A 23,227-nucleotide genomic window follows, 5' to 3' on the forward strand; every position below is an offset into this window, starting at 1 on the left:
TCTTTCCTCCTTCTTTCCTCCTCCTTTCCTTCAGAAGCTTAGTGAAAACACCATTTTTCATATAACAAATTCATCAAAAATGTTTCAGGAGATCTGTTAGAAGGTTTTAACAGGGACATGGTGAATTTTCAGTGTATCTACAAAATTAGAACTACAGCTCTAGATTTAAATGCAGTGTGTGTACGTGTTTTCCTTTAGGTGATTTCAGTTTACGTATCCTTTTCAGTAAAAAGGAATCATTTTGGTGCATTAAGTTGCTAAAAGGGAACTGTATTTAACGTTTCTACAAAGCCAGTATTATGATTAATTACTACACAGTTGTTTAAATACCAACATAAAGCTAATGTTTTCTTTTTTTTTTTTTCCTTTTTGGTACTCTAGGGAGCAGCTGTGGAAAGAGAGAAGATGAAAGTTCCTATTCCAAACTTGATTCTCTTGTATGCTACTCTAACTCAGAGCTTGAAGGTTGTGACCAAAAGAGGATCAGGTAAGTAAATCTTTCTCTGCTCTTACAATATGTTTTGAAAGAAGAAATCCTTAAAATTTATAAATATACTTTATGATGTTGTTATAGTTGTTTGAAGAATGATTAGAAGGAATTAGAATTCTGCAGCAAACCAATTTAGTAACTTCTGTATTATTTTAGACTCTATTCTGTGGTGTTAACTTGATGGAAAATCAAAATAACAGTTCATCTGCTAAAGGAGAATATCTTTTTTTTTTTTCCTCCACTGTATCCCCAGAATTGTTTAGCTTACTTAAAGACTTGAAAGCAGTCACTGAGCTACTGTACTTCAATGTGAACAGTTTATCTGTTTGACTGTCTTCTTTATGTTGAAGAATATCTTGGATATGCATGTAGCTTTGGCTTAGACCGTTTTTTATAATAATAATAAAAAAAGATCAGGCACATTAAATTTAATAAATTTAATAACGATGAAAAGTGAATGAGAAAATGCATTTTTGAAGGGACTATCACATATGTTGTGAAAGATTTGTGCAGCAAGGAAAATATGGGTGGCTTTTCAGGAATCCAGCAGAGGGTGATATATTTGCCCATCATCTTTCATGTGTTACTGTTTGTATGTTTAAAAGAAAAAAAAAGAACTTTGATACTGAGACAGTGGTTGTGTTTTTTCATCCTGAGATTCTAACTTCCCCTTCTATTCCTTTTCATTGGATAATGGGAAAATTGCAGGATAATATTTCTGCAAACTCTTACTTTGATCTGCGGGTGTAAGGAAACTAAATCCTTGATGGAGGATTTGATCTCGTGTTGATAGGATTAATTATTTTTGTTGTGACTAGTTAATTTTCTTTTGTCATTTGATTGCTCTGGGTGGCTTTTGTTGTACTGTTCTAGAAGTCTGGACTTGATTTGTTTATTTATTTATTTTCTTTTCGTTTTATCTGTTTCCAGCTGGAGTTGGCTGCTAGCAATGCTTGTAGTAGTAAAGAGATGCTTAGGGAGATCTTTGTACATTTTGGGCAACAGTTTAAATAACATTTGTATTTTCAATAGATCCTACTCGGAACATATGAAACTAGTTCTGTCTTCAATGTTTTAATGACCGTGGGAAAGAAAATAAGGAGTACCACTCTAATATCTTAAAATATTTCTCAGTCAGGACTTGAGACTGTGATATATTTAAGCTCAGGAAAACTGGATTCTGTTCACTATGTGCAGAACAAAGGAGTTGGTGATGAGATGATGTATTTGCAACATGACATCTGCCTAGACAGAAATCATTTGAACTTGTCTGGGTGAGGTTGTTCTTTTTGATCACAGTTGAGCGTTTGTGAGCTTTCAGTTGAGGTCCCTTAATCCAAATGTAGTATAAACAGTATCAATCCTCTTGAAGTAATTTTTACCATGACAAACATTTTAAAAGGAAACAAAAAAGCAGCCAGTTATAAAATACTTCCCACTTCAATGTGACAATAATAAGAAGTCAAGTTTTCTTTGCCTTTTACTTCATTATTCATGCTTGTATCATCTTTCTGAGATTAACCAATTGAAGGAAAAGTGTTAAATATTCATGTTAATTTCTGTTTGGGAAAGTTATGTAATTGATGTCCAGGCAAAGAGAAAAAGGCTTTTTCAGCTGTACTGAATATTTTCTCATCCTGTGCAGCAAAAAAGGAAAAGCTTTAATGGAAGTCTTTAAATCTTACTACAACATGGGTCTTTTTTTATGGTTTTGCATGAAATCTGCTTTTATAGTATTTAGTTTATCAGCTACATTGCAGAGAAGACTGTTTTGTCATAGTGTATGGTGCAAAAGAAAAAGCTGAGTTCTACTGAAATTTCAGCTTTTACTGTCTTTCTTCATGCCATTTAGTGACTTCAGATGTGGGGAACTTCTATAAAAGTAGGTGGAATGTAATGAGTAGATGATAAGCTTAGCTTAATTTTTCTTTTTTCTTTTTTTAAATTTTTTTCCTTGGCTGATTTGGGAGGAATATTTTTCAATCCTAAATTGCTTCTATGAAGAAAATGTGGTGTTTTTTTTTTTTAAAGGAAGTTTTAGAAAATAAGATTCATTTATGTATACAGTGAAAACACTGCTTCTTCTTCCTGAAGCTAATCAATTTGTAGTTATAAGCAAGTTATCTATAGTTATAGATAGTTATATGTAAGGAAAAAGAAGTATAGTTTTATGTGAGCATGTTAATCAGAGGCAGCAAATGGTGAGGTTTGTATATGTTTAGTTGTGTGCATTGCATTCTGACACCTGGATCAAAAGTTTGGCTGTGGCTTACTTTGTATTCATTACTGTGTCTCTAGGAATCTTGTTGTATATGCCTGAAGTGTGATTTTATTTCAGAGTTGAATGCAACTGTCCTTCTCCTATTTCTTTCATAAAGATTGAATATCAGAGCAACATAGAAAACTGTATTATACAACTACTTTAATATAGGCAATTTTTGAATGAAAACAAGAAAACAGAACTGAACCTTTCATTTGAAATTTATTGCGTCTCAATTTTGGAAGTGTAATGAATCAAGACTAAATTAAAATTGAAGCATGTTGTAAATGTTATTTTTAATTGAAGAAGTAGAAGCTTCAAAATAAAATCTTTTACATGCCTTTTTAGAAGAATGTTTTTTTCGTAGTAACTGAATATTTGCTCTTAATGGTGTCCTGCCAACCTCTTCTACCCTTTTCTATGATAGTATATTTTCATATTGATGTAAATATCTCCATATTAGTAGCCGTTTATTTTTTTTTTACAGATACATTGCTTTTTGCTGTTATGAATCAAAGCAATGTATTAGGAGTTAAGGAGTTGTTGCATTAGTATTCTCAGCTAATTTTAAATTAGCTGGCTCATAGCTGTGTGACGTACTTGTGTAACACTTCAACTTTGTATTTGATTCTGTTTCTATCAGGTATTTTAAAAAATTCCAGAAAATACATTTCTGTAAGGCAGTGAATGATTTCAAATGGCTCTAACATAAAAAGGATTTATTTTACATCTTGAGTACTTAGTAACTGTGCTATTACATAAAAATGTCTGTGCAAGCAGTTTGAGAAACAATTTAATTAATATGTAAAAATTATGCAATGAACATGTTCCTGTATATCCAAGTGTGCCAGTAAATAAGACTTAAACCCCTAAACTTTTCCTGTCAATTTTATTTGAATGCACAACTCCTGTAAGTTTTAATGCCTTGTCAGACAAGGAAGAGAAGACCCTTCGTCTTAAGCTTTGCCATTCCAAACACGAGGCTAAATAAAATACTAGAACATACCATTCCATCTTGTGATTTTATTATTATTATTATTATTATTATATTTTTTACCAAGGTTGCTGAACAGAGAGGATTTTTTTGGTGTTAAATAATCTTCAAAATGGGTAGGAGGAATGGGGGAAAAAGTTGTTTTTTTTTTTAATGCATAAGATATTATAACTTCATTGTATAATTAGACAATTAGAGTATTGACATTTTAGACACTAATAATAATTTGATGTCATCTTGTATCAAAAGAAGTTGAGAATTCTTATTTTCTGTGTTCCACTGTTTTTCTACCGATTGCGTCGTGTGGAGTTCATGAAGGAGCTATGTTCTGTGCTCACCTGTGTGAAAGAAAATCTTCTCTTTGTCATATTTATTCTGTGAAAGAAATCAAATTTAACTGAGCGGGCAATATCTTGCATGATGGTTTATCAGGAGATGTACAGGGTCCTTCACATCGTTATTGTGAGATTAAAGTCTGCAGATGTATTATTCATGTAGGAAAAAATGATTATCTTTCTAATGTATATTATCTTTTTGTCTGAGTTACAAGTAATGAGTATGGGTGGTTGTAGTCATGCTTATATAGAGCATTATGAACTTCATGAAAATGAGAAGTCAAATTTTGACATTGCAGCCCCTGTTGATGTTTCTCAATTTTAGTTTGCCTTGTAGGAGCTATTTTTAGTAGATAATTTTAAATAGATAAATGCAATTCAGGGTGCATTTTTGTTCTAGAACTAGCGAAATTCCAAGGAACAGAATGGAAATATATATTGAAAAAAATCAAGTAATTATTTTGCTTGACTGATTTTGTACACTTTAACAACCTATAGTAGACATTTTACTAAATTATGGCCCTCTGAATTTTTACAAATGATTTCTTATTTACATCTATTTTAGACCATTATATTAGTTATATTGTGAATATCTCTGTACAAATGAGGCACTTGCTTTCTTTCTCTAAAACATTTCCTTTAGTTGGAACAGAACAAATGATTTTAGCATTGTTGTCCTTAGCATCAAGAAAGCCAAGATTTTTTTTTACCTTGTGACAAATGCCATAATGTGTATTCAACAACTTATAATAAGTAATATATGAATGCATAAAATAAAAATTCTTCACCTTAGCTATATATAATGAATTTATCTATGACATGCAATGCAGCTTTGAGAATGCTCTAAAAGGGAAAATATGTGTTACATTTCTACCTAGCAACTGAATCGTCTCCATTATACAATAAAGCTGGTTATAACAACAACAAAAAAAATCTATAATCCAGGTTATCTGGATTTTCTTTTTTTGAGAAATTATATGCAATTAAATACTGAGCCAGAACAGGAATCTGATACCCATTATTTGAGTATCTGTGTATCTTATGTATTTTTTTTATGAGACTTGGTAACCCAACTGCGTATTACTATAGAACTGCCACTCTATTCTTCTGAGCATCTTTCCGTCAGTGGTGCCATTCTCTTTTTCATTCTGGCTGTGCTTTGTTTGCCTAAGCATTTTCTTTTGTCAAAAGGAAATTAGTTGATGAATGTCATATTGGATCTGATATTCACTGAACAGTAATCAGATAGTTCAAAAATTAAATGAGGAGGCATCTTCCTTGTTTTTTTTCTGTACAATTTATAGACTCATGCATGGTACTCCCAGCACACTGAAGTTGGAGCAAAGCATTCAGAATGATTAAAGGATAAGTTTCTTGTGAAGCACAGGAGTTTTTGTCAATTAATATTAATGGTCTCTAGCTGTTGTTTATGCTGTTACAGAATGTTAGTTTTCCGTTATTAATTGATGGGTCTTATAGCCTTTTGTGTGGTCACACAGAAGCTAAATCTGTCCATACCTATCTGACATGTAAGATTAACTTCTATGAGTGAGGAGTTTTCTGCAGTTGAGCAATTAATACTACTATTACTGCTATGAAAATTCTTTTTTCTCTGTTTAGTGACAAAAAGCAGAGAGACAATATGTTTAAGTCCTAAGCAAAGATGAATGTACCTGCTTGGATTTAGGGGATAGAGGAGAGCAATCTTATTTGTGCCATTACCTTGTGACGAAGTGAATGTTATTTTATCTGAGGACTGTTTCAAAATACTTTCTTTGAATTGGCATCGTAATGCGCAACCTCACTTATTCTATATGTGAAACTGAATGGGGGAAACAGTGAACCACTTTTCTTTTTGAGGCAGATGGGAGAGAAAGATGAAGGAGCACCTTATATAGGCAGCAGAAGTATCTCCCTTCCCATTCTACAGCCAAAACTGGCAATGCTGTTTACTCCAGGTTTGATATGATCCTTGCTGAGAAAATGTCCGTGCTTTTTGTCCTCTGTGAATCAGTGGGGAAAGAAGTTGTTAACGATTAACGTATATAGTAATATTAGTGTATAGCTCTAAACTTGTCTCTGTGTTTATGCCAACTATATAAGGAAAGTGCATTTTCTTTAAAGGAGTGTTTCTTTTGCTACAGAATGCTGCATGTGTCATAGTTGGTAAAGAGTGATTTTCAACATATAGATTTTATTTCAAAACTCTGAGGAATAATCTTGTTGGAAAAACCAGTGGTTTTGTTACTGAGCTTCAACAAATGTTTGCCATGGAGTAGTCCAGGTCTACTAGACTTCATCCAAATGTTCTGTGAAAAGGACACTGCCAGTATGTCAAGATGAGCAGCAATGATGCAGTTTGTTGACCAAAGGGGAGTTGAGAGCTGTATTATTAAGGAACAAGCCAACATAATTCTGAGCCACTAGAGGATCTAGATGATAAGGAATGACTACATCACCAGCACAGACCCTTTGTGACGCATTTATTATTTTGGAGACTGAATACTGTAACTGTTACTTGTCCTTTGAGCATTTATGAACAGGATGGCTGACATTTTAAAAATAGTTATATGACCTTTTATTGTTGCTGGGATCCATACTGGTACTTTCCAGAGTCCTGAGAGATGGTGAATAGTATAATGGTATGTGAAAAGACTGTGTAGAATCAAACGGTCAGTGTTTTATAGTGTGCCATGGATATTTAGAAATGAATAATAATAGTAAAGGAGACAAAAACTGAAGCCAAGAGGACAGCAATAGATATTCTTACATAGTTTGTTCACTGAGTTTTAGTAGCTATTTAGAATGACTCTGCTTTCATGGTTCCTGTTGACTGTAGGGAATTGTTAGCAGTAGTTTTGCTGATTGGCAGCTGTTGGCAAGTGGCCTAGAAGATGTAAAACAACAAGTGACCTTTGATCAGAAGATTTATTTATTTGAAGATTACGCTGTCACTTTTTTGCAGAATAATGACTGTGGAGAATAAGGAGATTGAAAACCCTCAAGGACAAGTAATGACCATGTGATAAATTTCTCTTTTTTATTTAAGTGTAGTCATCTGTGAAATATTAAGATAAAGAAATAAGAGTTGTGATAATGAGGTTTGCCCATTAGAATATGTTTTGTTGCTACACATAAAGCAAATTAAAATTGATGAAATCTCCTAGATTAAAATGCTTACTGTTTTCTTCCTTCTGAAAGACTGAGGGAGGAAATGCTATCAGTGTAGCATGCACAAAGACTTGTCGAAAACAGCTATGCATGAAAAGAGGAGGCTGTCCTTCAGGCTCCAGTACTGAATTCTTCAGCCATTCTTGCTCAAAGTAGTTTTTCCTCTTACAATCTTTAGTTCAAATGTGAAATACACAACATCTGTCATTACTGTAAGATTAAAAAAAAAAATCTGTTTTTCAAAAGTAGTTTATGTGTTTCTATTGTTTTTGTTTGTTTGTTTGTTTTAATCTTCTTTTTGTTCACCCCCAATTGTAAGGACAATTATCAGACTGCTGTGGTGGTAAATTACAACATAGTTATGTTATTTGAAAGTTGAATGCTTCTGTCATTTGAATGTCTTGCACTGAACACCCAACTAATTTCAGGAAACTGTCAGGTGTACAGATGCAAAGCAGCCAATTGTGTTGAAGCAATCTGCAAATTCATGTGGAGTTGCTCACTTCCACAGATGACTTTTTCATCCTTGGCAAAAAGGACTGATTTTTCCAGTCTTTTGAATCAATTTCAATTCTATTTGAAATAATTCCAACTGATAATTCCAATTTTAATTATACAGTCACTTGGATTGGAAGGGACTTAAGATCATCTAGTCCAACCCTGCTGATGCAAGCAATGTCAGTTAGAGCAGCTTGCTCAGCACTGTGTCCAGTTAAGTTACTTCAAGACTGTTTTTTAAGCACTTCCTTTTCTAAGAGAGTTGAGGTGAGCCTTTTGGAGACTATATCTACGTGTCCTGCAGTGCAGTCCATGACCCTCAATTTACCAACTCAATCTGGCATAAGTTTATCTTTTGTAGTGATTTGCCTTATCTGTCTTCCAGTGGAAATCGCATGTTAAGGATGATACTTCTGAGTTGCTCTAATGTAGAGTTGCAACATTGAAAGGATATACTAGAGTTCTTGTCATGTTTTAAAATTTGACTTACCTGACAGCAGTGCTAGTTAAGATTGCTTGGTTACCTGTTCAGGTTCATTTATTTTCACAATCAGATTAATTCTTTAAAATTAAAAATACTTATATTCTGTTTAAACTTAAGCCAATAAACAAGTCATGTTAAGCTACATGGAATAATGGGTGTCTATATTTGCATGATTTACTGTTTTCCTGTAACTTCATTTTAACTATATTTAACTCTTGATGATATAAGAAACTGTATTTCCTTGTGGGAACAATTTCTACTGCTGAGCATGCTATCTTCGTGCATTTTTATGTATATACTATATGTTCACTATGATCAATTCTTCAGTTCTGTTTGTGGTATTATGTAGAATAAAGACAATGACTTGGATATTAGAAATTAAATATTAGATCTTAGCATCAACAGCTTGCAGGAAAAATAGCAACATTCTTTGGTCGTCCAGATCAGGAGACTGCACCCTGAAGGAAAGCTGTAATTTTTTTAAGGTACAGGGTTGGCTTGTCTGAAGGCAAATCTTCACCCAGATGTCCATGACTATATGATTCAGAGTGAATGCTGAAGGCAAAACAAAGAGATAGGCAAGGAAGAATGCAAATTCTACCTAGCTACCTGTTTATCTATATATGTTTCTGTGCTATGAAGAAAGGCTTAATTTTTTTCTAGGGATCCTTGCCCAAGTAGAGATGCTATTAAGCATAAGTAGGTTTATGGGTATGGCACCACAAAGAGGAAGTGAAAATATGGAGAAAGATCCTGAGAAACAGAATCACAGAGAGGTAGAGGTTGGAAGGGACATCTGGAGATTGAGTCCAGCCCCCTAGTAAGGCAGGTTCCCTACAGCAGATTACACAGGAAAGCATTCAGATGGGTCTTCAATCTCTCCAAAGAAGGAGAGTATGCTGTTTCTGTGGGCAGCCTGTTCCAGTACTCCATCACTCACAATAAAGAAGTTTCTCCTCATGTGTGTATGGAACTCTTGTCTGTTCTGCTTTCTGTCTGTTGCCCCTTGTTCTGTTGCTGAAATCTCTGAGCACTTTGTAGTCAAATGGCCTGAGCCATATTTGATAAGGAGTCCAACTGCTTTTTCTGGGAGTGAATTTTGGAAGGGGCCTTCTGGTATTCCATACTGTCTGTTATTGTGTTGTCATTCCACTGACTAAATAAGACCACTCTGTGCACTTTTCAACAGTTGCATTTTTGCATTTTGGTTTTATTTTTGCACTGTGGATTTATTTTTGCCCTTGGCAGTCTACTATATATACTTCACATTTTTTATAATCAAACTTGAAGCATTCAATTTCTAGGAAATTGAGTAAGGATCACTAACATTTCTGAGACAATTATTCAGCAGAAAAATGTTTGTGTTATTTATTTTACAAATATGCATGCATTCATTTTATGTTTTACTACTAGCTGTGGAGTTAGCAGAATGAGACTGTTGAAGACTGTTGAAGAATGAGACTGATGAAGTTGTAAGAAATTTACAACAAAGACTACAAGTCTTGGAAGAAACTGTGGCAAATCTTGTTTGTCAAAAATACTTTTTTTTTTTTCTTCCCTGGGAAAAGTAGCTGTCTTGGAGAGAAAAGGAGCAAACTGTGAAACAACTAAGCCAAAATATTGCCCATAACTTAATGCATTCAAACACAGAACATTAAACTTAAATGAACTAAGTTTCTTGACAGATTTGCAGTGAGATTTTTTTCTGTGCCATCATTTAACACCTTAATCTACTGTCTTTACTTCTGAGTACCTCAAGTTCATGTAAGCACTCTTCTTCAGCTCTTGTATAGCTCCCAAATGCTTAGTCATGGATCAAAATATGAATGTAACAAAAACTTGTAAGAGTCTATGGAGAAAAAAGGTTATTTTATGTGTAAACTACTTTGCAAACGTGGACCTCATCTGCAGTCTAGACAGTCTTAACAGATGAGTTCTATGAGTTCTATGCACTTAAATTAACACACTGCTTAGAATTACTTAGACTTTTGCTGGGTAGATTAATTATCAGAATTCAGATTTGATGAGGCCAGAACAGAAGTTTAGAGAATAGTAATACTAATAATCCATTAGTATGTTGCTGTATTGGGCATTGAAGTGCAACATCACTCAGAACAGTTGTCGGAAGGTGAAAAATGGCTCTTTTTACCAAACCAGAAAATTCAACGTAAGAGCTTGTATAGGAACTGCTGAATCACAGCCTGAACCTCTGATTGATCACCTGAGGTGAGCAATGAGTCAGTCATGGGAGCACAGGTGAAGTCAATTCACCTGTGCTGCTGGAAGGGGTGGAGTCTGGCTCCAGCTCTCCTAGACCCATTTAAGAGCTGACTACCAATGGGGAAGGATCTCTTCTGGAGATCCGCTCCACTGGAATTTCATAAGTGACCCCAGGATATGGGTAAGCATCCTATCTTTTTGTTTTGGTGTAATAACTATGTAGCCGAGCTCTTTGGTATTTATAACATCTGTATATTCGTTGATTGTACAGAGCTCAAAAGAGCTCTAAGGAAAATAGTTTCCTTTGCTTTTGGTTATTGGGAATGATAGCATAGAATGGCTGATTTTTTTTTATATATTGTAGCAATATTTTTCTGTTATTTGATTATATGCGTTCCATAAAAACATTTGAAAATTACTTATATGTGAACAGGAGAAGGGAGAGATCTGAGATAGCAAAAAGCAGGTTTTCTCTTTCTCAGATTTGTAAAGAAAGCTGATCCATGACAAACACTGCTAACTGTAGTAAATTTTATTCATTACCTTGAAAGAGCCACAATTGTTTCTGTTACTGATTACTACTTTTTTACACTTTTGAATTAAATTATCAGATGTCTGTGCAATAGGATAGATTGTATGAGGTGATATAACAGACATGAGGTTTTTTTTTTTTTTTTTTTACGGTGTCATTTAGCAACCTATAGAGTTTTCAGTATAAGAGTTTGCTACAACAGTGCATCAACATGCAAAAGGTCAGTGCTTCCCCTCCACTGCGGACAAACAAACAAAAAAAAAAAACATAAGCTGCTATGAGAAGAAGGCAATTTCCAGATGGTAGAGCAGTGACTGAATTCCAGTGTGATTGCACTTCTCCAGTGCCTAGAGAAGTTGTAAGGTCTCCTTTAGAATAAGATTCAGCTAAAAAGCAACTATCCTTGCTGTCATCTGACTGATGTCATGCCATCTGAAATGCAGGACAAAATTGAAGTAATTGAAACTTTAGTCTTATTTAACCAGCTCACTCTCTGTGTTGTATCATTTTGCCGGTGTTAAGTAATATATGTGTAATGTACCTGCATTTCAAAGTAGGTCATGCGATTTTCATAGGCATAGGAGGAGAGTGTTTTGTGTACGTTCAGTACTGAAGAAAGTTATGCTAAAATACTTCCTAGTTGATATCAACTCTAGAGTAGGTGCTGCACCTAGGTTTTCTGATACCTAATACATTAAAAACCACTGTTTCTTTCTGGGGTAATAATTCTATTTCTAACTCTTCTTGAACAATACCATTCTTTAGAGTTGTTTTCTTACTGTTAATATATTGTATGTTTAAAATGTCTAAAACTTCACGTTCTGATAAGCGTAGGCATGAGATTTAAAGAAAATACTGAAGCTGTATATCAAGTCGCTAGAGTTAATAAATTAGGGGAAAGGTTTCATTTATTTCTGTTTTTGCTCTTTCACTAAAAGCTAGCTGAAATAAAGAAGTGCTTTTCATTGTACTCCAAGACTTTTTCCAATTTCATTCTTCCATATAGAAACAAAAGGTTAAAGATGCAATAAGGTTGCCCATCACTGCACAGCAAATTGTTATATGTCCCAGTGCTGAAAAACTTGAGCAAGGGCTTGAAAGCTGGTTTTCCAGATATTGGCAATTGTGATCAATAGAGGGAGGCAGCTGTCTCACACACATAATTTCCTGCATGACTCTAGGCGATGCAGCAACTGTCTTCCTCTATCTAAACACTATTGGAGATTTTGTGATTAAGTGCTGAATCCTGTAGAGCAGAACGGTAATTTTATTTAAAATGAAAATCAGGTTAAGCTAATTTCTGGTACATAGTTGCAAGTATTAGTAATATATAGCAACTCCTGTTGTGCCAGATAGTTTTGAAAGGATCCAATTCTCTATTTTCTTGCTTGTGATTTGTAAATCTCAAAAAGTTTTAAAATCTATTTCTTTTTCTGCTTGTAATTAATTCAAAGTAATTAACTTAATTTTTGCTTTATTGGGTTGATATCATTAATAGTTTCATTGAAAATTGCTCTTTTTTTTCTGTCCCATTTACTAGATCTTAATTTTTAGGCCAAATTTAATATGAAGCCTGTGAATCTTTCTCTTACAGTAAAGGTCAGGCATCAAATTCTATCTCATGCTGGAGAACAGATGAGTATGTTGTGTATGCTTCCTTCACGGTCCTTCATTGCTGTGATGAATTCTCAACAATAAGTTGTGTGTGGGAGTCATTTCTGTTTATCTTATCAGAGGAAAGGTGAATATGTTGTTGTTGTTGTTTTTCCTATCTTGAAGTCCTATTTATTTATTGTTAGACTTTATATTTGTTGACTATTTTGGAGTCAATACATTGTGAGGGAAGTTAAATCTGATGAATGATTAGCTTTTTGAATTAGAGAAACATTAACTTTTTAAAATGAACTATTAAAGTTGTCCTTGTATGTGAAAAAAAAATTGTAAGTTAATTTCCATTTCAATAAGTTAAGATGAAGAAAGTGCTGAATCTATCACAAATTATTTAACTAGCTTTTTTTTTTTTTTTGTAGTTTTATAACTTCTACTTAAAACAGTAGAATGACAAGATCTTCCTAATCTGGCTTTTTTTTTTTTTTTTTTTTTTTTTTTTTTTTTTTTTTTTTAAAATGCATTGTAGCTTAGTGATGTTTAGTTTCTCTTCAGGGTACTTTTTCAATTCAGAATACAAAGAACAGTCCTATCTTTCCTATTGGTAAGTTGTTCATACTGTATGGTTTTCAGTCCTGAACCTGAAGTTGTCAATAGGAAAAAAGCATGTAACAACAAGATTAAGGTTGGAAAAAATAAGTCAATCAAACAGAAAGTATTCTGAGAAACAGTTCAGGAAGTACTGTTGTTTTAATTTTGCAGTCATTGCTCCTTCATGTTATTGATTTGCTTTTTGATTGTTTTGCTTTGGATTTTTGTTGCATTCTTATGTTGCTTTTTTTTTTTTTTCCTTCAGATTATCAATTACCATTTTTCTCACATCTGTAATAATCTAGCTTTTTATTTCAGTGGTACAGACTCATTTGATTATCATTAACCCTTTTTTTTCTGATATCTTATTTTCAGTAAGAAATGTGATTTCTCTGTAAATTTTTGGTAATGCTTTCAGTGTAACTTAATTTAGTAAAAATATTTATTGCTAATTACTTACCTTAAGCAAGATGTCCATATTTTGACTGTCAGAATTTTTTGTTTAGTATACATTGAAAACTACACTATGTTTTTGGTTTTTTTTTTTGCATTCAGTGCATTTCCATTTCCAACATTCAGTCGAAGCTGAATGTTTCTTGCAACATCTTTCAGTATGTAGAAAGACTGCAATTGTAATTATGAATATGTTTGCATAAGAAGAAATAGAAAAGAAAAATACAATAAGGTCCTTGGTCTGTGGAAAAGTTTACAATTTTTAGCATTAGAGACTGAAAAGTTATATAGTTATAACTACTACTGCTTTTGTTTTTGATAACAAGCTTGATTAATAAAATTAATCTGCAATAAAATTCAAAACAAAAATAAAATAGCCCCAAACCTAAATTGATGCTTTCCTTTAAAAATATATTTTCAATATATCTTTTGTCTATTTGATGAAAAAAGCATTAAAATATTTGTTCAAAACTGTCCTTGGCTGCAGTTTGTATTTCTTTTTGATCTAGAAGCGTCAGTGGCCTGCTTCTCTTCATAAAAGAGGGGACTAGGCACGGAACTGGCTGCAGCTTTGTAGAATCACAGAATTGTAGGGGTTGGAAGGGACCTCCAGAGATCATTGAATCCAACCGCCCTGCAAAGCAGTCATCCTATGGAAAGACTCAAAGATGCAGCCTTAGTCTGAAGAGATCTAATAAAATTACTTGGAATTGGTTGATTGTAACAGCCTAGTTACCCTTTAGTTGAAATCAGCTACTAGTAAGAGTTTATTTCAGATGCTGCAAGATCTAGGAAACATTATTGCTTATCTCAAACAACATAGGAAATGTAATTTACCTATTATCTTTAGTATTGTTAAGCATAGCAAATACATTCCCACACAAAAAAATTTGATACGGAGAATGTTAACTTGCCAAGTTAAGTACTTCCAGAAAGAATATGTATTTAAAAAAAAAACAAACAAAAACAAAAACAAATTTCAAACTCGTGTTTCCAGTTTGTCACGATAATTACTTAGATTTAATTGAATATTAATAGTCTGTACCTTTTCAGATCTACTCCAGACTCCTTTCTGGGTATTCACTTGTTTCTATCCAGCAATGTTTCTATCCAACAACCCAGCTCTTCTAGCAAACTTCCCTCTCTACTTTTGAGGTGTTAGTAAACTTCTCAACTTGACAGTCTGTGTAAGCAGACTGTCCTTCCTCTCTTTAACTGTTTTTCAGGATCACCACTGTTGACAATCAGATTCTCCAGTAATCTTTATTATATGTATATGTTCTCAACAGTTATAAATCTCTTCAAAATGGAGGACTATAGTAGATTTCTTTTTTTTTTTTTCTTCTTTTTTTGTTTTTGCCTCTTTATTCCTTTGCATCAGAGGAAGAAAGAAAATGGCACATGGCTCCACAATTTTAGTCTTTAGAAATCATCCATATATTTCAAAATAGCTGGAACTTTTATCTGCTTTCTTCAGTAATTGATTTTAGCATTGTATTGCCTTTATTAAGCACAGAAAGTGCAATGGTTGAACTCTGTTATTTCATGAAATGTCCTAAGGGCATAGAAATTCAGATATGCAGCTGAGTCACAGCTCCTGTGTCACTGTTGCTTTGGGCAAGGAGAGTGATAATTTGCTGCTGGCCCAATTTTACTAGCACAAAATTTCCAGTCTCTACCATCTCTTCCTGTCATTGCCACTTCAATTCTTTGGCTGGGAAATGCTCCCTGATCCAAACTTTCAGCAGACTGCACAAGGGATGAGGGGAGTTTAATCTTGAGAAAATGCCTTGTTCAGTAACGATTGAAGCCATCACTTTTAAACTTTTTCCAATAGGAACTCTACTGTGTTTAGACACTTAAATATCCACATTAAAAAATGGCAAAGTGGTGATATTAGAGCTGAATAGGTTTTCCCTGCAGTTCGGATAGATCATGAGTGAATGCTTCCACAATTTTTCTGTGTTTAAAGGCAGTTTCTAATCTCTAGAGAGGGACTGAGTTTCATTCTGTGATTACTAAACCAACATGTACAGCATTAAATCAGTGGTGCTTTGGACTAAGTCCAGTTCACTGCTTTAAATGCAAAATGCCATTTTAGATGGAAAGTGTCAATTTGACTTCCAAAATCTCATTCAATCCTTTTTGTTTCTCTGTGCATGGTTGTATACCTCTTCATTTATTTTGTGGTATTGTGCTACATATCCCTGATACGCTGAGATTTTTTTCCTGTAATGTTATTGTGGTTTTTTTTTTTTTTTTTTTTTTTTTTTTTGGAGAGAGATTCTATTATATGAGATCACATTTATTTCTTCTGACTCTTTTTTCCAACATATCTGTGCCTTTTTGTCTAAAATATGTTAGTAGTTCAAAACTGGAATAACTTGTCAGATTGGCAGTAGAGGGGACTTGCAGGCCAGCAATCGAGCAGACTATACGGAATGTTTGGGTTTAACACAAAATCATAGTATTTAATTAAGAACATTATCATTTTAAGTCTCGTTAAATAGGACTCAAGTTTCAAATGGATGTTAAAATCACAGGGGTTATTTTCTGATATTTTACTTTCTTAAGTATACCAAAATTCCAAATTGTTACTGTGCGGTTTTGTATTATTAAGGAATGGATTTACACAATCATCCTTAAGCTGAAAGCAGGCTCTACAAAATACTTGGAGGCTAAACTAATAATATCGAAAGTTACATGTTACATAGTATTTTGGAGTTGAATCAGTTTAAATAGCTGTGATAGAATATTCCTCTCAAATATTTGATTTTTTTTTTTTTTTTTTTTTTTTTTTTTATGTGGGAACTCGTAATATGGAGATAAAATTAGCGCCAGCTAAGAAATTGCCTTACAGTAATTTCTAATAATAAAGGTGCCAGTCAATTTAAACTTTGTATTGAGCAGAACAGGGAAGAAAAGATGAGAAAGATTGGAACATAGATTTGGTGCTAAACACATGGTTTTATAAAAATTGCTGTGACTACTACAATTAACATGACTTATGAAACTGAAATGCTGTGAGTTTGCTAAAACCAACAGACAGAAGTCTCTGGAGACCAAGCAGTGAAAGCTTTTTAGAGGTTCATGACTTTACCATCAACAGTGTAGGACCAGTTTAGACCAGTTCAATTCTACAAAGGCTAGGAGAAACCTTGCAATAGATTTCCAGCTCAACAGGGAACATTGCAGAGCATCTCAACCTATAAACTATTTCGAAGCATGCCACAACAAATCCAACCTTTATCAGTGCCAGTGTAAAAGATTTCATAAATGGAGGCTCTTCTACACTCCAAGATTTAGCTGGTTTATGCAACCATTTGATTGTTGGCAAAGACAACACATTTCTTCTATGATGTAGGAGTAGAGCAGAAACCAATCCTGTTAATTCAGCCTTACTTTTCATTTTTCATCAGAAACGTGACCAGTACTAGCATTTTTTAAAAAGCGTGTAACGTCTGTTTCACTGCATTTATGAAACTTCTAATGATGGTGATGTTTTTTTCTGGGTAATATGTTGCAATGCTTCATCTCGGCCTTCCAAGAAAAAATTATGTTCTTTCTTTACTCCAACCTTTGGACTGCATTGTATGTTCCTTCCTGATTCTTTTCCCCAGGCAGGAATAGGCTGTTAAATACATTTGTGGTTTCATTCAGTTACAGTTCTCTGAGTTTGCTTGCTATGAGTATACGATAAAATATTTGTCTGGACTGTAATTATGTAATAAGCTACATCCATTCCTGCTTGCTTAAATGAAGTATTCACAAAGTGGAGGGAAGATCAAAATCACTGCAAATATCTCATTTTAGTTATCAGTTTTTCAAAGCCTCAGAAGTTGACTTTAAATTTTTAAAATCCATATTCTCTTCAAAAGATTGAGAAGTTAAGTCAACAGTTTCGTTTTCCTTTGGTTACTTGCTCATCTCTGAAGTAAGCATGTCTACAGAACTGTCATTAAAAGCAAAGTTTTTCTGTGAACATAAGTATTTAAATTCTGGTTTTGAAAAATAGAAAATAAACCACCTCTGCAAAAAATGTTCATTTTTTTTTTTTGGAAAGATCAGTACTTGTATTTATAAATGTCTGAGCAGTGTAACTCTATTCGTAATGTTCTACCATGTATAAAATTACAATAGGTTTAAAAACAGTCCAGATCTATGTTACTTGTGCATTCTTAGCATGTTGCTTCACAGCCTTTATTCATTTCAGTGTATTCTGATCTGTCCAGTCCTCTCTCACTGCTTTTGGAAGAAATAGTATGCCTTGAATCCAGTTCTGTAGTGTTGCAGAACAGAGAATAGAAAAAGGCTTTTACTGATCCGTCTTTACTTCTCCTTCTATTTTTCTTCTTCCCTGAAGTCCTCTTAGTGTAGGAAGTTTATTTTTCCCAACATGAACTTTAGTGACAGCTCAGTGTAGTAAAATGCCATATGCCAACTTTGTTTTTGAACTGTGGGTAAATGCAGCTATAGGTAGATGTGTACCTTAAAGTTTATAGAAGAATAGACCTGTGTGTGAATACTACCTCCATGTATATGAGTGAAAACAGCAAGATTATTCTTGATAAGGTTGATGCCTGTTTAATCTGTGAATAAAGAAAACGCAGTTGAACTCTCACAGAAGTTTTGTGGAAGAAACTTTTGAAAGGTTCTAATTGGAGCCAGGTCACCAGAAAAAAAAAGATCTGTGCGCTTGTGTACAATAAATACTTAAAATGTAATATAGATTAATCAGAGAACTGTTTGACGTATGATTTTGGTCATAAGTAAAGAAGTTATGATTGATTCAGTTACAACATGCACGTCACACTTTCCATAGAATCCTCCCATTCAGTTACCACTGTTGAATGGAAGAAACCACGCTATAATTTTCAATAACTACTTCTGAGTCCAATTATATTACACATATATATATCTTTGGACAATTTATCTTCCTCTCAAGACCAGTGTTTATTTGAGATGTCCCTTTGGTGATCTTTTTTTTTACAATTGGGCATTCATTTGCTAATAGACAGTAAAAAGCAAGAAGCTTCTTGGTTCATCTGTTAATCAATAAATTAACCCTGTTATCATCCTTTTAGTCTTCTCGGAAATATAAATACTGTAAAACCAGTGTTTGGGAGGATGATGCACAACTCTCCCACTGATCATAGGCTTGTGATTCCTTTGGATTTAATTTTTCTTCCTTAACTATGTAGATGTCATGCAAATAGAATTTAACTTTGTATTATGTCTTTTTCTATATGCAGCGCTATTTGAATCTATGTTTTGGATTCAGGCAGCTTTAACATGTCTTTCAATTAAGGAGATTCACTGAAAGCAAGAGAGCTCTTTGTTTTCCAATTACAGTCACTTACAAATTTAAATATATTCAAGAAGGTTTCAATCATTTCTGCTTTTTACTTTTTCTGCCAATTCTCATTTTCTTATTGTTCTTTTTTCTCAATACATGGAGATTTTTCATGACCATTAAGCAATAGTGGAAGCCAGATTTAGTCTTCTAATTTTTAATTTCCTTTGAGCTTTAGAAAGTTTATTAAAGCAAACAAATTAATGAACTGGGAGGTATTTTAAAAGTCCAATTTAAAAGGTGTAGTTTCTGATTCTCCTCATTTGCACAATTTTAACAAGGTCTTTTTGACTCTCCTAGAGTTATCTGATGATTACTGTGGAGTCAGACTATAAGACAAACATATTATAAAGCAATGCTACTAAGAAACTAAATCGTTATATTATCTATCCTAGTAAGTACTAGAGACGTGACAATGAAAATCACAGTGATACCAGTTCTGAAGGTCTAACCTGAACTTTTAGGGTTTCTAAATGAATTGGAATGGCTTATGGCTGATTAATGCTCAAGGTAGTTTGTGTTTAACACTAATTCTGTGATTATGTGGCTTTATGATTGTACACTACCATTGCACTTCTAGTGTTCTTGTTTTTCTATTCATTAGTTGTAATCTCTGGGATATCTTATAACAGTTTTGTGGTAACTACACTGAATAGTTTGTTTGTTTTCCTTTGATTTGATATATACTCCTAAATCTGTGAACGTGTACTGTTAGGCTGGGAGATTTTTTTTTTTTAAAGCCAAAATAACTTATTATCATTGTTAAACTTCATGTATTCAAATAATAAGACTCACGCAGGGGTGAGTTTTTGATATTGTCTAAGAAAAAATAATTACATAATCCTTGCAATTCAGTAATAGCATTTGTATACTAATATTTTCACATGAACTATATTGAATAAAAAAAATACATATTTTCCTGAGAACCCAATGTTCAGAGTTTATAATAATGAATATTCATACCACTCAGTGAATTGTAGGAAGGGATTTAATTTATAATAGTTTATTGTATGTATGAATTTGTATTTGTTCTCCCATGGTGTTTGTATTTGCTTTCTCCTTCTGCATGTGTTTTTCTGCATGTATGATTCTCTGTCCTTTTTGACTCTATTGTCTCACACTGACTTTAAAACTGACGGTACGTCCAACACAATGCTCCCCATATTCTATTTTGCATACCATAAGTATTCTGCACTTAAAACAGGAAGTCTGTGCTCTTTTCAAAAAGTATCATGTGTTTGTCCATGACTTCTCTTCTTATAGTAAAATCTAAGGTTTAAACCCCGTTTTCTCAGCTGAAAACTATTTAGACAACAAGTTAAAACATTAGCCATTTATCATAAAGGAATTTTCTTTTCTTGAAGTTTAAATGGAAATATTTCACTTCAGCAACTCAAACACAGTGTGCATTCTTCTCAGGGTCTTTGTCAGTCACGTGTCTTTGTCAGTTGAGTATAATAGGAACATGTTTTTCTATAGTCTTTACAGCCTCCAAATTCTTTGCTGTTTTATACGATACTAGTGACTTCTGCATTCTGAAAGCTTAAGGGGCTATTTAACATCCTAAGAAAATCCACAGAGAGTAACAATCTTTGCTCATAACATTTGTAGGAAAAGTGAAAATACCATGACGTGATTTTAAAGATTTTAATTGTATTTGTACTATTTTATTGATAGTACCTTCTTGCAAACTTCTTAAGAAATGTTATTATTATTATTTTTTTCAATATTGTGTTTCCATACATCTTTTTCATCTCATTTTTTTTCTGGAACACAAATCAGCAGTCACTTAGAATTGATTTTTTCCCTCTTTTACTCCCTACTAATATTGCTGTCTGCATAGCTCTGGGAACAGGCTATGAACTTTTACTGCTGACTGTGCACAAGCACAGAACAAAGCCTTTTGTTTAGACATAGGTGTTTGCTTCTTAAATTTAAAAGAGATGAGGAAATTGCTGAGTAAAGGCTTGGAGATGAAGAAAGCGCCCTAAATGGGCCACTGAAATACACAACAGGAAATCGAATATTGTCTTATACTGCTGCTCAGTTTTGAAAAGGAGAAAATAAGGAAGATAAAGCTCTTCCTAAGCATTACAGAATTATGTTGCCAGATATGATTGTCTAAAATAGTTATGTCTGTTCCTGATTTTTCAAACTGGATTTTCACTGCCAGGCTGTCTTGGAATATTCAATTTCAGAAGATGGGAAGGATTAATTGGAGGCGGGGGTGGGAGGGGAAGATAATTCTATATATGTTAGCCCTTGAAAGATTTCAGAGAACATTTGTGTTCTCTGAAAAAAAAAGCTGCTGACATGCATGAATGCTGAGATGAAAAGAAAACAGAACCAAGCACCTCACCAGGCTGTATGAGATATATAAAAAATGTTATCTGGGCCTTTTGATTTCCAAATTCCATTCACAGTTGTCATGATTAACACTATTTTCAAATCTTTGTTTATGATGACATACATATCAGCTTTGCTTACACAATTTTTAAATAGAAACAAAATTCTTCACTTTGCGTACTTCCTCCTCTCCTGTTCCTTTGCCTTGAGGACAGTGTAAAGACACAAGCTTGGTTGTCCCAGTTGTATTACATTTGTGTCTGCTCTTTCTATGAAGCCAGTAAAGTCAGACTGTAGAAAATTAAGTGGAGGATATATTTTTTCACATGCTTTATAAATTTTCATCAGTTCACAGTAAATCACAGTGAAAATGCAGTTGTAGCAAAATAAGACATTTCCTAAAGTATCCTCAAACTCCAAAGGAAGCACTGGAGGTCTTCAATAAAAAAATTTATGGTCTTTATAGTCTTGTTGGATTTATGGTATTATTCTACATTTTTAAATAATTCAGGTGCATCACTTTTTATGGCTGTAGTTTACGGAGAATAATAAGCACAAGTAACCTGGAAATCATTTCGTGGAAATGGCATGGGCTTGCTATCAGCTTTAGGACTGCTAGTGTGAACTGCTGCTGTTAAGTATTGATCCTAACATTTAATGCAAGGAAAGAAAAAGTACAGTATAAGTTTGTTGTAGCAATTCTATTTATCTTGTAGTTCAGAAGGGTCACTAAAGGGTTTATTTTCATTAGGACTCAGGTCACTCTCGGATCATACAGAAAATTCTTACTGGTGCTGATTGGTATAATCTCTTCTGGCTAATCAGGAAAATAAATAGATTAATTTAACTATAGTCTTTATTATATAGATGCTATTGAAAGTATTGCTTTGTCAAATTAGTTTGTACACACTTTTCTGGTAGTAGAAATATTTCAGATATTCCTAGTTATGTTCAGTGGTAGAAAAAATAGGGAGTTGATATTTGGTCATATTTTAAAATATTTTATGCTTATAATTAAGGAATAGCATATAAGTAATTATAAATGTAATTTGACAATAGTGGGGAAATTTAGAAGAAAATCTCAGCAAATTTAAAATTCAGACCCTCATCAGCAGTATCTGAAGTGATGTGCAGTCAGTTCTATATGGCTGTGTGATCCTCCTAACCTCTCCTGAGATTTAAAAGAATTTCAGGAGTATGCACTAGAAAATCTTACTGCTTTAAAAAGCTGTTAGTTTTATCAGAATATAGACAATGTTTTAGCTCCATCGGAAAACAGATAACTCAGCAAGATTTGCAAGAAGGTCAAGTTTTGGGTAAAATTATTCCTACAGTTCTACCAGTACATTTATGCATGATCTGAAAAATTTTCCTGTATCAGGCCTGGTACCCTGAGCAAGTTTATAAATGAACCAAGTTGCAGTGAATACTTGTTTAAATCCAGAATCTTAAATATATTTTAAAACTAAGCAATATTCAACTGTGGAGGAGATAAACAAGCTTGTTCAGAAGTACTTGATGACCGAATCACAATAGAGTTGTATAGAAATTTATCCCAGTACTAATGGAATCTTATAACGTTTTGCATTTTTTAATATTCACTTTGGACTGTCTCTTCCCAAGAATCAGCATTTTTTCAGTGTTCAAGACTCAAAAGCAGTGTTTGAAATTTTCATGGTAGGATAGAAAAAATGATGGTATATGCATCAAAACTATTTACAAATTATATGTCTGATAGAGTTCTATCAATAAGACTGACTTCCGAGTTTGTCAATCTGGTAAGTATCTTAGTTTGCATAAGATCTATTCAATACTAAATTAGCCTTTCCTGTCCTTTTACCACTGCAATATAAAATTGACTACACATGATTAGTAATTAAATACTATCTAGA

General features: G+C 33.5%; 1 protein-coding gene across 1 annotated transcript in view; it reads left to right on the plus strand.

The window, feature by feature from the left end:
• Positions 1 to 405: 405 nt before the first annotated feature.
• The window catches only part of IL1RAPL1 (interleukin 1 receptor accessory protein like 1), a gene marked incomplete at both ends in the record, with an annotated part of 599,615 nt that continues 576,793 nt past the window's right edge, over positions 406 to 23,227 (plus strand). Inside the window, one exon of the mRNA XM_079549852.1 lies at positions 406 to 487. Coding sequence (XP_079405978.1) covers positions 406 to 487 — 82 coding nt within the window. The remainder of the gene's footprint in view (positions 488 to 23,227) is intronic.

This window comes from Tetrao urogallus, assembly GCF_951394365.1.
Source record: "Tetrao urogallus genome assembly, chromosome: 1".
In the NCBI taxonomy this organism is placed as follows: Eukaryota; Metazoa; Chordata; class Aves; order Galliformes; family Phasianidae; genus Tetrao; species Tetrao urogallus.